Genomic DNA, 13,564 nt, shown 5'->3' with positions numbered 1-13,564 from the left:
GAGAAAGGCCAAACTCTTCACCTGTCCCCTCCCCCGTGTGCAACTCCTGCCTGCTCAGGGACACACCCCCAGCACCCTCTCCCTCGACTCTCCCACACCCCTCCCCCTACCCTCTCAGTCCTCTGGAATCTTCTCTCCCCTCCTAGTTACTTTTACACACACACACACACACACACACACACACACGCACACACAGAGGCCTCCCGGTGGGTAAACAACTCTGTCCTGGCCCTGGCCCTCCCCTTTCCCTCTGGCTCCATGCTGAGGAATGCAGCCGCTGGGAGGCTGCCTGCACCCTGCCCAGGGGCCTTCAGGTCCTTGGCTAACACCCCTACAGGGGAAGGCCAGCCTAGGGCCAGCTTTCCTGGAACCCAAAAGCGGCTTCCTCTCTGAGCCTAGGGCTTTCCGTCTGCAAAGTGGAAACGATCATTCCTCCAGCCCTTTCCTGACAGAGCTGTCTGGGGTCAGAGGAGAAAGGGCTAAGACTCTCAGCCAGGGCTGGGTCGGGGGAGACCCCAAAGATGGGAGATTCTGCCCTCATAAAAACCCATCCCTTCCTAGAATCTGTGCTGGTCTTGCTTCTGGTAGAAGACGCTGGCGAGGCCTGGGTGTGGCAGGGTAGAAATGAAAGTTATCCTGGCAACACACAGGGTTTGTCAACATTTCCATCCCAGCAGCTCCCAGGCCTGAGCCCTTCTCTCCCTCAACGTGGCCTGTCAAGATGAGTTTTCCTGAAACGGAGGTTAGGCTGGGCCAGCCAGGCTTCCACCACTCCCTGAGCACCATGGCAGAGCCAACACACGCTGGTTGACTAACTTCCCCTCCACCACCGCAGCCTGACACTCTGCAGCCACAAGAACAAGGGTGGGTCTGAGTGTGAGGGGGTGTGTGAGCTCGCTTCAGAGCCCATACTGCTGTGTTGGTGGCAGATCCGGGCTGACTCAGCTCTCTATTAGACAGACTGGTGAGGGGCTCACCTCCAAGGGAATTAACCACACAGGTGATTAGGCTAAAGGAGCAGGGATGCACAGGTGCACAGCAGGCCTCCAGCTCTGCTAAGGATCAATCCCCTGTCCAACCAGCCTTGGGGTTATTTTCCATCAGGAGAAAATCTCCCTTGAGCGCTTATGCGTTAGTGCCCTTCTCAGAGGTCAGAGGGCAAACCTGACAACTCACCTCCTGCCTAAGGGCCAGCTGAGAGATGTAGGGGGCAGTTAGGGTGACTGTTAAAGGACAAGGAGACACAAGGTCCCCAGACCTTGTCTAGCCCAGCCCTCTGCACTGTGGAAAGAATAGGGAAAACACAGGGAGCCTGGGAATAAACCCTGAAGAAACCCCTGGCCTTGAGCCCAGGCCTTTCTCCTCCAGGGAAACTCCCAGTTCCTCAAGGCAATCTGGCATCTTAAGTCAGGCTCTGGCTGAACCTGGTGGTTCCCTCCCTCCTCTGCCTTCCCCTCTCTAAAACCTTCAGAGCAGTTGATGGCTCCCGGATACATGGAGCAGATTTCAGGCAACCAAGACCCGGAAAGGCCCCCAGGGCAGGGGTCTCCCGGGCTTGGGGCAGCCCCAGGCCTCTCTGGGAAGAACAGGCTTTGATTCTTTCTCACAGCAGCCCTAGTGAAACCAATGCCAGTCACTCCCATGTGATCTCACCAAAATCATTTAATTCCTTTGTGAAAAGTAACAGGACATCCAAGAACAACTTGGGGCCATGACAAGGTAGAAGCCTGAGCCTGTACTGGCTGTTCTCAGGGAGAGCAGGGGGACTGAGACTCGTCTCCCTGAGACTCAGCTGGCCTGAGGGTACACTCCTTGAGTCAGCCTGGCTGGGGCAGGGGGCACCCCTAGCTGCCCGGCTGCCCACCACGGCGGCCGCCTTCTCGGTTCCACATCTCATTCTCCTGCCGAAGTCGCTGGTTCTCCGTCCGGAGCCTCTCTATCTCAGCGGCCAGTTCCTCCACTTGGTAACAGGGGCGCCAGCTGGTGCATTCCCGCAGCTGCCGCAGCCTCCTCATCTCCTCCTCGGCCTGGGACAGCCGCCTCTCCAGATCCAGGTAGTCTTGCACCAGTTCCTCCTTGCTGCGGCCCTGCAGGCTCTCGGCGTGATACCGCTCGTAGGCCTCGGAGAAATCCTTCTGCTGGAACTCCCCATGAGCGCGGCCTTGCGCGTCACTGTCCCCGGCCTCACTCTCCCCGCTGGAGCCTGGGTGGGAGGCCCCCTGGGGCACATCCAGGTTGGGCTCCTCGGGGTCTCGGTCGTTCATCAGGAACTGGGTAGTGTTGTAGGGTGCCACGGGCTGGCCTTTAGCAAACATCTCCTCTCGGACCCGGGAGGCCCGCTGGCTCTGCCTCTCATCCCGCTGTTGCTTCTCAGCCCAGCTGAGCTCCAAATAGGGCCGCCAGTGCCGCTTGCGCTTTGAGGGCCGCCGGCGGTGTTTCTTCCGGGCCAGCATGGCCTCTGCAGAACAGGCCCCTGGGCTCTGGGCCTGGGGACTCCTACCATTCCAGCCCAGGCCACTGCCAGCCCCAGGAGGGTCTTCCTCCTCTGAGTGGCTCTCCATCCGAGGGGTCAGGGGCCGGGAACCTCCAGGGTCATGAGGCTCAGGGGATGTTCGGGGGCTCCCACAAGTGCCAGAGATCTGAAGAGAGAGGACAAAGGAGGACGGATCACAGATGGTCTCTCCCCAGTGGTGGAATCCTTCTGTTCACCCAGCCTGAATCCAACCTGCACACACCCAGCTCACTTGGTCCCTCTCTAGCCTCAGACCTTCTACAACCCATCTGTCAGTTTATGGGCTTACCTGTCTACTATCTGTCCACTAAACCTACCCCAAGCAAACCCATGGGGAGAGCCAGAATCTTGCCTGCGTATCTCACTCTGTAATTTCAATACCTGCAACAGTATCTGGCATAAACATTCAATAAATACTCTGAAACAGGACAGGAAGTTGCTCATGATGTATTTGCTCGATCCGAAGCCCAAACAGCACTTGCTCTTCCCTCTTTAGAAAGTTTCTCTTACATGGATGGACCCAGAAATTATTATACTGAGTGAAGTAAGTTAGAGGAGAAATATCATACGACACCCCTTACATGTGCAATCTAGAAACAAATGATACAAGTGAACTTACCCAGAAAACAGAAACAGACTTAGAAAAAGAACTTTCGGTTGCTGCGGGAAGGACAGTAGGGAGGGATAGTTAGGAGTTTGGAATGGACATGTATACCCGGCTATATTTAAAATAGATAACCAATAAGGACCTACTGTCCAGCACACGGAATTCTGCTCAATGTTATGTGGCAGCTTGGATGCTAGGGGAGTTTGGGGGAGAATGGATACACGCATACGAATTCCTTGTGCGTGCTTAGTCGCTCAGTTATGCCCAACTCTCTGCGACCCCATGGACTGTGGCCCACCAGACTCCTCCGTCCATAGGATTTTTCAGGCAAGAATACTGGAGTGGGTTGCCATTTCTTTCTCCAGATTTTCCTGATCCAAGGATCAAACCCATGCCTCCTGTGTCTCCTGCATTGCAGGTGGGTTCTTTACCGCTGAAGTCCAGGTGACACAGTGGTTAAAAAAAATCTGCCTGCCAATGCAGGAGGCATAAGAGACGTGGGTTCTATCCTTGGGTCAGGAAGATCCCCTGGAGGAGGGCATGGTCACCCAATCCAGTATTCTTGCCTGAAAAATCCCATGGATGGAGGAGCCATAGAGTCACAAACAGTTGAAGATGACTGAAGCGATTTAGCACAGCACACACACGTGTATCGCCAAGTCCCTTTGCTACTAACCTGAAACTATCACAACAGTTAATCAGCTATATTCCAAAACAAAATAAAAAAATTTTTTAAGAAGAAAATGAAAACTTACCCTTCAGGCAAAGCGAGTTTCCTGGCAAATGACCTGTTATCCCACAGAACCCCCATTCAGAAAGGCCCCAAGCTTAGCACTTTGCTTAATCTCTGCTGTCACTGTCTTGAACTTCTTAGTAATTGTGAATTAGAAGCCCCACAATCTATGTAGCCAATCCCACTTCCAGCTATCTGCATAGCTGATTCTTTTTCGTCCCTTAAGGTTTAGTTCCAATGTTAGCTCTTCAGAGGCCCTCCCTGACCATCCTATCTATGTGGGGACCCCCTCCCCTTCCTAGTGATTCCCTGATATGTGACAGTTAGTGTCCCACTTAGCATTAGCACATTACCATTTACCATCTTTCTCTCCCCTAGAAGAATGGGTCCTGTCTGTTCGGTTCATCACTGTGTCGCTATGCATGGCTCAAGGTGAGTGTTCAATAAATATATATTTAATGACATACGCCCAGAAGAAGGGGGTGGGGGACCCAAAACATATCAGAACACAAGACTCTCTTTTCTGTCATTCCAGGGTGAACGGAGTGTATTTATTCCAGGCAGAAGTTGGACGGCCAGGAAAGCACTAGGGAGAGGAAAGGCCGATCTCCAGTCTGTAGCCCAGAGCATTCTAGAACTTATCTAAGAGGTGGAAAGGATTCTGTCAAGAGTGTGTGTGTTCAGGGCATCTGTTTATCTCTGTCGTGGTGAGGGTGGGAGTACTGAGTGTGGGGGGAAGGGAATGAATTGCTAGAAGTTTGTGGTTTGGGGAATTCTAATAATAACTACTAGCATTAGAACAGTGTTTTATAATGTTTAACACATTATACATTGTGTTCAGGGATGTCTGAGCATGGGTCTATACAAGCAGAGGGTTTGTCCTGGGAGGTGGACACAGTCCTATAAGAGCTGCAGGTGTGTTAACATGCATTTGGGAGACCCCAAAGTCCTCTTCATAATTTGGGATGGGGTATTTTGGGGGTGTGTGTGTGTGTTGTTGGCTGTGTTGTATTCTTACTTTACCTGCAGAGAGAATATCAATCAAGAGTGACAGGCCGTGTCTCCACCAGTGTCTCGAGCCAACTGAGAGCTTCTGCTCCATGCAGGAAGAGGCAAGGCCACTGGGAAGTCCGAGGTGCGGGGCTCACTTGTGTGTGCACAGTCATCCACCCGTTCCCAGCCCTCAGCAAATGTCCTGCAGGAGCTTACCCCCACCCAAGCCAGCCCTGCCCTCAGCCCCACATGCCGCCTCCTAAAGGCCTATCCCTCTACCACCATTACCACTACTGCAGGTAAGCTGTGTGATCTGGATGAGTCATTTGCCCTCTCTAAACCTCTCTGAACCTGACATGCCATGAACTCCAAGTTAAATAAATCCAGAAAATATACTGGAGGTAGCTAGGTATGGAGGGTCAGGGGGCAAGCATTCCCTCCTTACCTACAGGTAGCTGTGGAATAGGGGAAAAGAATGGGCAAGACAGGGGCAGTGAGACAGCACACAGGTTGGGAGGCTTTGGGCTCCTGCTGTTGATCAGAAGGTGATGTTCTCTGAGGGCCTGATACAATCTGACTCTCCCCTCTCTCCTGGGTGATTTTCTACCCCCTAAACCCAACCTAAATTACAAACCAATGGCTCAAACTCTTCCCTGCTTCAGACTTGGTTCTCAGCCTAGACAAAAATGCAAGGCAGGGTTGTGTTGTTTAAGGCCCTAAGCTTAAATCCTAGGTCTTCTGCTTGCTGGCTGCATGATTCTAGAAAAGGCACTTCAGGGGACTTCCCTCAGTCCATGCTTCCACTGAAGGAGGTGGAGGTTTGATCCCTGGATCCCTGGTTGGGGAACTAAGATAGCAAAGGCTGCCTGGCCCGGGCAAGAGGAGGGGAGGTGTGGAAGTGGGTAAGCATTGAGAGAAAAGTGTTTTTTGAGATAGCATCTGGCATGTTGCTCAGTGCACAGTAGGGATGGGATTCATTTAAAAAATACTGGTTTCCCAAATCCACCACCACATCTGAGACAAGAAGCCACAATCCCAGTTGGCAGGATCCACCTTCAGGGCACTAAGGTGGTTGGGAGAATGGGGCTTACCTTGGCCTCCTCCAGGGCAGCTGGTGGCAGTTGGTTTGGAGAAGCCACCTTCTTCTGTTCCCAATCTTTCATCAGAGGCCTTTAACTAGTGACACCTGCTTTAAATAACACAAACTTAAATCCAGAAGGAGAATTTTCAGGAGGATTCTGCCTGCCCAGGAAATTTTTACCAAGGCAGCGGCAACCATTTTGTAGCATCAGACCTATACACACCCTCATTTTCAAATAAAGGGCCAGAAGGCTGCCTCCACCCTGGTTTTCACACCCCTAAACAAGGAGGGGGTCAAATGGGGATCAGGGAACCATCTTTCCAGCCCTGTTCTTCGGGTCCTAGGCCAGGGCTTACATCTTATTCTTCTGAAAGTCACCGAGGCCAAAGCAAGCAGCTAGGCAGCTACAGGAGAACCAAAGAGGGGGAAAAGACAGCCTGGGGAGGGGAATTTACAGCAATGACCTGGAGAGGCAAGGAGTGGAGTGGGTCAGTGGCTCTGACAAGCCTGAGGAGTCCTTTCCCCACTGCCTCCAGAGGCCCCCATCTTGACTGCAGCCCCCCACCTCCATTCCGCGCTGGGCTCCAGAAGTCAACGCCCCAGGAGACACGACTGAGACCTGGGCCCAGCCTGGGACTAAGGCCCTTTCCTCTATAGGGTTTGGCCGGCTTCCCTCCTCCTTTTCAATGGGAAACCAAAGAAAGGGGCAGTGATGTCTTCGTGCTATAGACAGCTGGGAGGGAAAGCCAACTGGGATAAGGATAGATTCCTTGGGAAAAAAATGATCCGGGAAGGAGATTTTGCAAAGGCAGAACTGACCTATTTGCTGTCAGGGGCTATGCACAGGACTACGTCTGTGTGTCTTTCTGTGCGACCGCCTGTCTCTGCAATTCCAACGCCTCAGACCTACCCACTGCTTAGGGGGAGGGAACCCTTCCCGGGTGCCCCCTTCCCCCACGGCCCCGCCCGGCAGCGCGGTCCCTGCTGGGGATTGTAGTTCTTCTAGCTAGGGAAGCGGGATCAAGAGCCTGTCACGTCAACAAGCACACAGAAAACTCAAAACCCATCTACCCTTTCGCGAGCGGCATCCCGCGCTCATCGATGCCTCCTTTGATTGGTCCATTCACCTGTCAATATTCTCCCGTTCGTCAACGATTAGCTGTGCGGAAGCACAATCAGACCCGCCTTCCCTACCTCAATTAAAGAGTTCATTGATGGCGTTAATCTTTACTGGGCAGAAAATAGATCCGGCTGAAGGGGGAGGGGCTTGGGCGCGGAGGTATCCTCGGCCCTAGAGGAAGGCGACGAGAAGGATCGGTGGCCGCCGCCGCCATTTTGGGCTGGGAGGAGGCAGCGGAGGGACTCGCTGCGCAGTGAGAGCACCCCATGGGGGGTGGTCCGGGCGCGGGGAGAGGCCGGGCCGAGTGGGCTGCCTGAAGTGGCGGCGCCGGGAGACGGCGGGGAGTGGGACCGGGGGCCGAGGGGGTGAAGGTTTGAGTCTCTCCGGCCGGGCCCGGTCCTCAAACCGTCCCGGCAGCCCCACAACCTCGCCTCTCACAGAGGGCGCGGTTCTTGGGTAATTGCCCCAAATTTCCCGAGACCCCAACTAGGGATAGACCGGGTGAAACGACTACCCTTTGCTCCTACCACGGGGGCTCTGTTCCTGAGGCCGAACTCCGCTAAGTTCTTTCCCCACCCCCATGCGGCCTGGGTATGGCGGCGAGGCCCGGCGTAGCTGGACCCCCACTTCGATGGGCTTGGTGGGGTTGACGCCACATTCCAAAGACTGGCTCCGCGGGGGCGGGTGGAGGTTGCAGCTCCGGCCTCGCGTCCCTTTGGCGTGGCAGTCAGGTGGAGGCTCCGAGGGCGGAGAGCCAGGCGCACCCACCATCTCCCTCCATGCACCAAGGCCACCCCGCGGCCAGGGCTGTGAAAAGGAACAGCCTTCTTCCTACTGTAGCAACCACTAATTCTCCCCAGGGACCAGCTAGATCGCGGCATGTGCAAATCTCTGAGCGCTCTTGCCCTCGAGATTCCTTCTGTCCAGCCCCGAATCTCAGAACGACCCGACCTCGCACGTCGCCAGCCGCTTTGGGAAACTCCAAAAGTGTGCTGTTCTTCTCTTGAAAGTTTACACCAAAGGGGGATGGGGTTTTGCCCTTTGCAGAGTTGGGACACAAAGTAACTTGGGAGTCGCCACGGTTCTGGGAATAAAAGTGGAGTGGCCCATTTCGGTTGCTTCAGGAACATCTGTTTGCATTTTGAAATCTGAGCCATAACTTTTACCAAAACCTTTGGAGAAATGGCCGCCCTCCTAAAGGAAAAAAAGAACTAATTCCAATATAATCTTTATAAGACCACAGATTCTTTACAATTTAAGGAAATTTTCTCCCACAAAGGAAACAAAATGGGGGAATATTTTGCCACTAAGGCATTGTTAGTAGAGCCTCTGTTTTGAAATTCCAAGTAATTGAAAGTCACTTCTGTGATCCCAGATGACCCCCAAGATAGAAATTGCAGTTTGAGCTACTTCATATGTGTGGTGTTTGAGGGAGTAGGGGAAACCTGCTTTGAAAAAAATAAAACAACCTTTTATTACAGTTGTAGCAGCTTCTTAAGGATTGAAGATTGATATGAAATTCTTTTCTTGAATTGCAGATGAAACAATTTTGTTTCTTACTGCTTGAGATCTAAATTCAGAAAGATTCATAGCTCAGGGGTTGCTTAATGTTGTTGCTAAAAAGTCAGTGAAAATTATGCCCAGGTAGACTAAAGCAGAGACAGTGACGGGGCAGTAGACTTTTATCTTTGAGGGTATCTTGTGGTGAAGCTCGTGGCTGATTACAGATGGTCAAATCGTTCCTAAGTATTTGGCCTTCATAGCAAAGTTTTTTTCAGAGCTGAAGTCCTGATCCTCCTATTAGTAATTTTTTAAGTTGTAAGAGTGACAGCTCCAGAGCTTTAACTGTGTTCTGTTTGTCCCGGGGATGTTCTTAGAGAAAGTCTTAGAACTGGATTGCCAAAAAAATATGATCCCCTTTGATACATTATTAATCTAAAATATGAGCCACTTATCCTAAATAAAGATTTAGTACACTTGATTCATGCTGTAGGTTGACTTGGCCTACCTCGTATTCACTTTACACTCTTCAGATTAAGAGAAGATACCAGTTTGGAAAAGCTGACACTTAAGTTGGTAGGAGTTAAACAGTCATAGCTGAAAGGGGCTTTAAAGCTTATCTTTGTGGTTCAGTTGTCAAGAATGTAGTGATGGAGGATCTCAGACTTGTGATTCATCCTCCATTGTGAAGTAATCTAGTTAAACATTTGGAAGGTACTAAGGCGAGTACTGTGCCAGGTGCAGAAATTTTACTCATAAAGGGGAAAGCTTATTGTCTTTTGAGGATGACCCATATGCTTTTCCATTCCTTGATAAGAAAAGTTGGGAATAAAATCAGTTTGTTAATGGTTCCTTGGTTACCTACTGAACAAAACACAGGACTGGAAGTTAGGAACTCCAGGTTCTATTTCTGTGTGTGCTACCACAGACTTGGTTCACTTGGCCAGGAGCCAAATCCTGAAGATGAGGCCAAACTGGTCATTTTGTTGCTGAGTCTATTGTTTGTCTAATGTTCAACCAGACCTTCAACTTCCTTCTCGGCTCTCCTGTTTCAGATGAGTTGCTTTGTGGTTTATGACAAATTCGACAAACTTTATATGCCTCAGTTTCTTAATTTGAAATTGGTATCAATGCAGCCTCCATCATAAATACCTTGAATAACTACTCTAGTAGCTGTGTAAACATTTACTTGTTATAATTTAGTTATTTGGGAACCTTAGAACTTCTGCTTCAAAGGTTATTTGGAGCATTTGGGAGGCCTGCTTTCCCAAAGTGTGGCCTTGGTTGCCATGTTCCATCCAAATAGTTTGAGCAAGGGTCAGGCGCTCAGGGTACCAAGCAGTTGTAACCTCAAGTCCTGAATGGCTTACATTCACCTAATGGCCAGTTCTGGGACTGTTGGCTGTGTGTGAACAGGATTCATTGACAAGAGTGATTCTTTGCAGCAGCCCTATTCAGGATGAAAATTCTTACTCCTGAACTGTTTGATTTCCACATTTTTAAATTTTGTGTTTAGTCCTCATCATCCTCTTCTCTTTTTAAGTTAAAATGTTTGCTGTTTTAGATACACTTTTAGTAAGCCCTAAAGAGGAAGGTAGAACTACTGACCTCTTCGACATTTCCTTCCATCTTCTGATTTGGTCCTCTGCCTTTGCCTGAAAGTTGTCCTGGGGTTATCCAGGTATCCAGAAGTGTGTGCTAAAAACAGACTTCAGAACTTCAAATTAATCTTCTCTGACACTCTGGAGGCTAGGACAAGTTCTACTGAGTTGCTTACAAGAGCAGTAATGCTATCATTTTCTCAAATTGCGCATGGAACACTCTAGAGCTCTCACATTTTCCTTTAGGAATATCATCTTTGCTCACCGTTGACCCAGAGTTGTTAACACTTCACACAGTCGGTGGATGTATCAAATAGAATGTGTCTTCAGATGAGAGTTTACAATACTCTTCAAGTTTTTGTTCTTTTTGGAAAATTTTAAGCCAACTATAATTGTTCTTGGTGCTGTGTTGAGGGAAAGAATCACACTAGCTATTTCAGAAGACTTACCAGCCATTTCTGGTAGCAGCTCAACCATTTGAAAGAATTTTGAGGTGTGTAAAAATTTGTTAGTAAACTACTTGGATTATCCCTGCTGTTACCAGTGTTATATCATTTGTCATAATTGAATTGCCTCTCAGTAAAGCCCAGGAAAAACTTTATTCAGGAGGATTTGCGAGAGCTGTGTTATTTATCTGCCTTTGATTTTTCAACAAGAAATGAAATGATGTTGTAAGCTTTCCAACATTCAAAGACAACCGGCAGGAATTGGCAAAATATTGAATCTTTGCTTTCTAGACCATATATTTTGTCTTACAGAGTGTGACTGCCCTTTGGTCAGCAGGTCCCACTATTCAGGGCCTGAATTTGACATTTTCTTTTAGAAATTACTTTTCATTTCTAGCAACAGCCCTTTACACTTTACATGAGAAAAGATAGTAAAGTGAAATTTTATTATAATCTTGCTTGAGAAATGGGGAAAATAATTTTTGAAAACCCACAAACTCAGGTGTACATAGGTACAAATATAGTACTCTTACTCTTGCCAGCTTTTCCATCACACTGTTATATTTGTTTCTAGCTGTTGGTTAAGTGGCCAGGGGACACCTATAGTACATTACCAAATATTTGGCAGAACATTGGTTTTCTGAAGTAGACTCTTCAGTTGTGGATTTTGCTTATTTCTGTAGATTTCTTTGATTTCTCTTTTGAATTCACCAGGATAAAGTATATTTATTTGCATTTCCCCAAGCAAAGGAGTTTTATTTTACTCTGAACAAAGTGAAAGTTAAAATACTGATTAAGTGGGCAATTGCTCTGGTCTTAAAAAGAACCAGTGATAATATCAGTGGTACCTTACTATTGTATAGACTGTTTTCATGCTGTCTCTAATCCTTGCAGCAGTTATGTAATGTAGGCATGACCCCATTTTCCTGATGAAGAATGAGGCTCTGAAACTGTTAAGGCTTACACTGCTAGTATATATCAAAGGTAGAACTAGGAGCCTGGTTTTTTGACTCTTTGGTCTAATTTTGTGTTTCCTCTCTTTAGAAAAACCTTGTCTATTTTTCAGAACTAAACCAATCTGGAACTCCCTGGCTTTCCCACTCAAGCAGAAATCAGGGCTCTGTCTCCTGAGGGCCACTTTAAGTTATAGGCTAGCCCAAGTAAAGTTTTCCTTAGCTCAAAGGAGGATTAAGCTGCCCAGCCAGCTGCCTCCAAAGTGTGGGAAGTGCTTTGCCCTTGCTGGATACCCAGACCTCAGTAAAAGAGAACGACTGAAATTGCTAATGTGTAAGCATGATCTTTTGAACAGCTTATTTAAATTGTTTAGCAGAAATGCCTTTAGTGAATGGCTAGAGTGGACTTGAGGATCATTTGTCATGATCCTGGTAGTATAAGGAATTCAGCGTCTTCCGTCTGCCCCTGCAGCAGTATGCTAGTCAAGTGTTTCACCTAGAAAGTGTTGATAGAAAATTGAAATTTTGCACAAACCGCATCATTCTAAGAACGTTAAATGCAATAAATACCATAAAATGCAGGTGCCTTTGAAAGCAAAATTCCGAGTTGCATATCTCAAGGTAAATCAAAAGTAAATTATGACAATTACTTTAAATTTCTATAATTTTAGAGATTGGATTGAATTTATCTCCTAAAACATAACACACTTTTTTCTTTTCCTGACGATCAATGCACTATAAGTCTTTCTAAGACTAATAGGAAAACAAGCTCTTTATACTTAAACCCATCTTATTAAGAAGAGGTTCTGAAATCAAGAGGCCATCACGGCTGCATCCCATGTAGCGCAGTCAAAATGAGGCTCCTGCTTGTGCACTGGAAAGCCAGAGGGCAGTGTTGCTGCTTCTCTAAGCAGCCGTTTCTGGGTCTCCTGTATGACGTCATGGCAGAAGGAAAATTAAAAACACGAAAACTATTTCAAAATAGACTTTTAATGTAGTTTTTAGGCCAAAGGAAAAGCTGATCATACATTGTCTCCAGTGGACCATCTGCCAGAGTAGGGCCACCTCAACCCAGCTTTGAAGGCCCTGAGTCAGTCTTAACCGCCATGATTTCCCTTGATTCATGGATTTGTGTATGCTTCTCACGCATCATAAGGCACATTTCACTCTTGAAGTTCCCACCACCTCCACTATTTCATTTAGCTGCAAAAGCAAGCTTCCCAATGGAAGTTCATCCACCTCAGGGGTTCTTAACCTTCAGGGAGTTTGAGAATTTCACGATTCTCTAGAACCCTCTCTCCAGAAGTACCTACACATAATATAAGTCTACATATAATTCCATGGGGCTCACGGACCCGAAGGCCCCCTATGTTTCTGAGGAACCAGGTGACAGAAGCCTTGTGCTAGTGATTTGAGCAATGCATTTGGTCTAGGGAAACACAGAGGGCAGGTAAAGATGGGCTGGGTAATCACGGTAACAGGAGGGAACAGTCTTACCATTTCAGTTTTGACTTAGGGGCAGAAACAAATTCCCAGGGCCTCCCGCACTTTGAAGAGTAGAACTACTGAAGGACTAAGCAGCTCTCGGCAGCTTGGAAGACTGAGAATGGAGGCTCTGTAGGGGTGGTGCAGGGCTCCCACTTGGCCCCCCAAGGACTTGATTTAGCTCAACCAGAAGCTTTGCATTTTGTTTGCAGTGAGGGGTCATTTCTAATTTTAGTTTGAGACTCATGGAAAGGTGGACAGCTCCTATTCCTTTTCTTGATATAGGGAGCACTTAAGATTGGGCATTTAGGGTTAAATCTTTGGAATGCCCCAAATGGTCATTTCCTCTATAAATACAATATTCCCTATCTCTGAATATTGTAACATAAAGAGCTGCCTCAAAACTGTTTATTCAACCATTGCTTGCACTAAGAAAGCAAGATAAGTGCCTTTCCCAGGCATCCAAGAACTCCTTCCAGCCTTACTGGGAGGAGGAGGGGGGAATTACTAAAAACCCACTTGTAGGAGTGAAA

The 13,564-nt window shown here is 48.3% G+C and overlaps 1 protein-coding gene across 2 annotated transcripts; it reads right to left on the bottom strand.

The window, feature by feature from the left end:
• On the bottom strand, positions 1,645 to 7,077 carry HEXIM2 (hexamethylene bisacetamide inducible 2). Of its 2 annotated transcripts, none has more exons than XM_005693953.3 (3): positions 6,746 to 7,077; positions 5,937 to 6,034; positions 1,645 to 2,639 (listed from the first exon to the last, which is right to left on the bottom strand). In XM_005693953.3, exons 2-3 carry the CDS (start codon positions 6,006 to 6,008, stop codon positions 1,845 to 1,847), a joined length of 867 nt encoding a protein of 288 aa, XP_005694010.1. In that variant the 5' UTR covers positions 6,009 to 6,034; positions 6,746 to 7,077; the 3' UTR covers positions 1,645 to 1,844. The 2 variants fall into 2 exon arrangements, with proteins under 2 accessions (XP_005694010.1, XP_005694009.1); XM_005693952.3 differs by having other exon boundaries at positions 5,937 to 6,031; positions 6,746 to 7,074.

Source organism: Capra hircus, chromosome 19, assembly GCF_001704415.2.
Source record: "Capra hircus breed San Clemente chromosome 19, ASM170441v1, whole genome shotgun sequence".
Lineage (NCBI taxonomy): Eukaryota > Metazoa > Chordata > Mammalia > Artiodactyla > Bovidae > Capra > Capra hircus.
The sequence above is the reverse complement of the archived record's forward strand: the minus strand, read 5'-3'. Positions and strand labels throughout refer to the sequence as shown.

What these genes read in the sequence shown, in the direction of transcription:
- HEXIM2 (XM_005693953.3), bottom strand. Translation starts at nt 6,008, where the DNA reads ATGAAAGATTGGGAACAGAAGAAGGTGGCTTCTCCAAACCAACTGCCA. An exon ending in CTGCCCTGGAGGAGGCCAAG is followed by an intron (nt 2,640 to 5,936) that starts GTAAGCCCCATT and finishes CTCTCTCTTCAG; the next exon opens with ATCTCTGGCACTTGTGGGAG.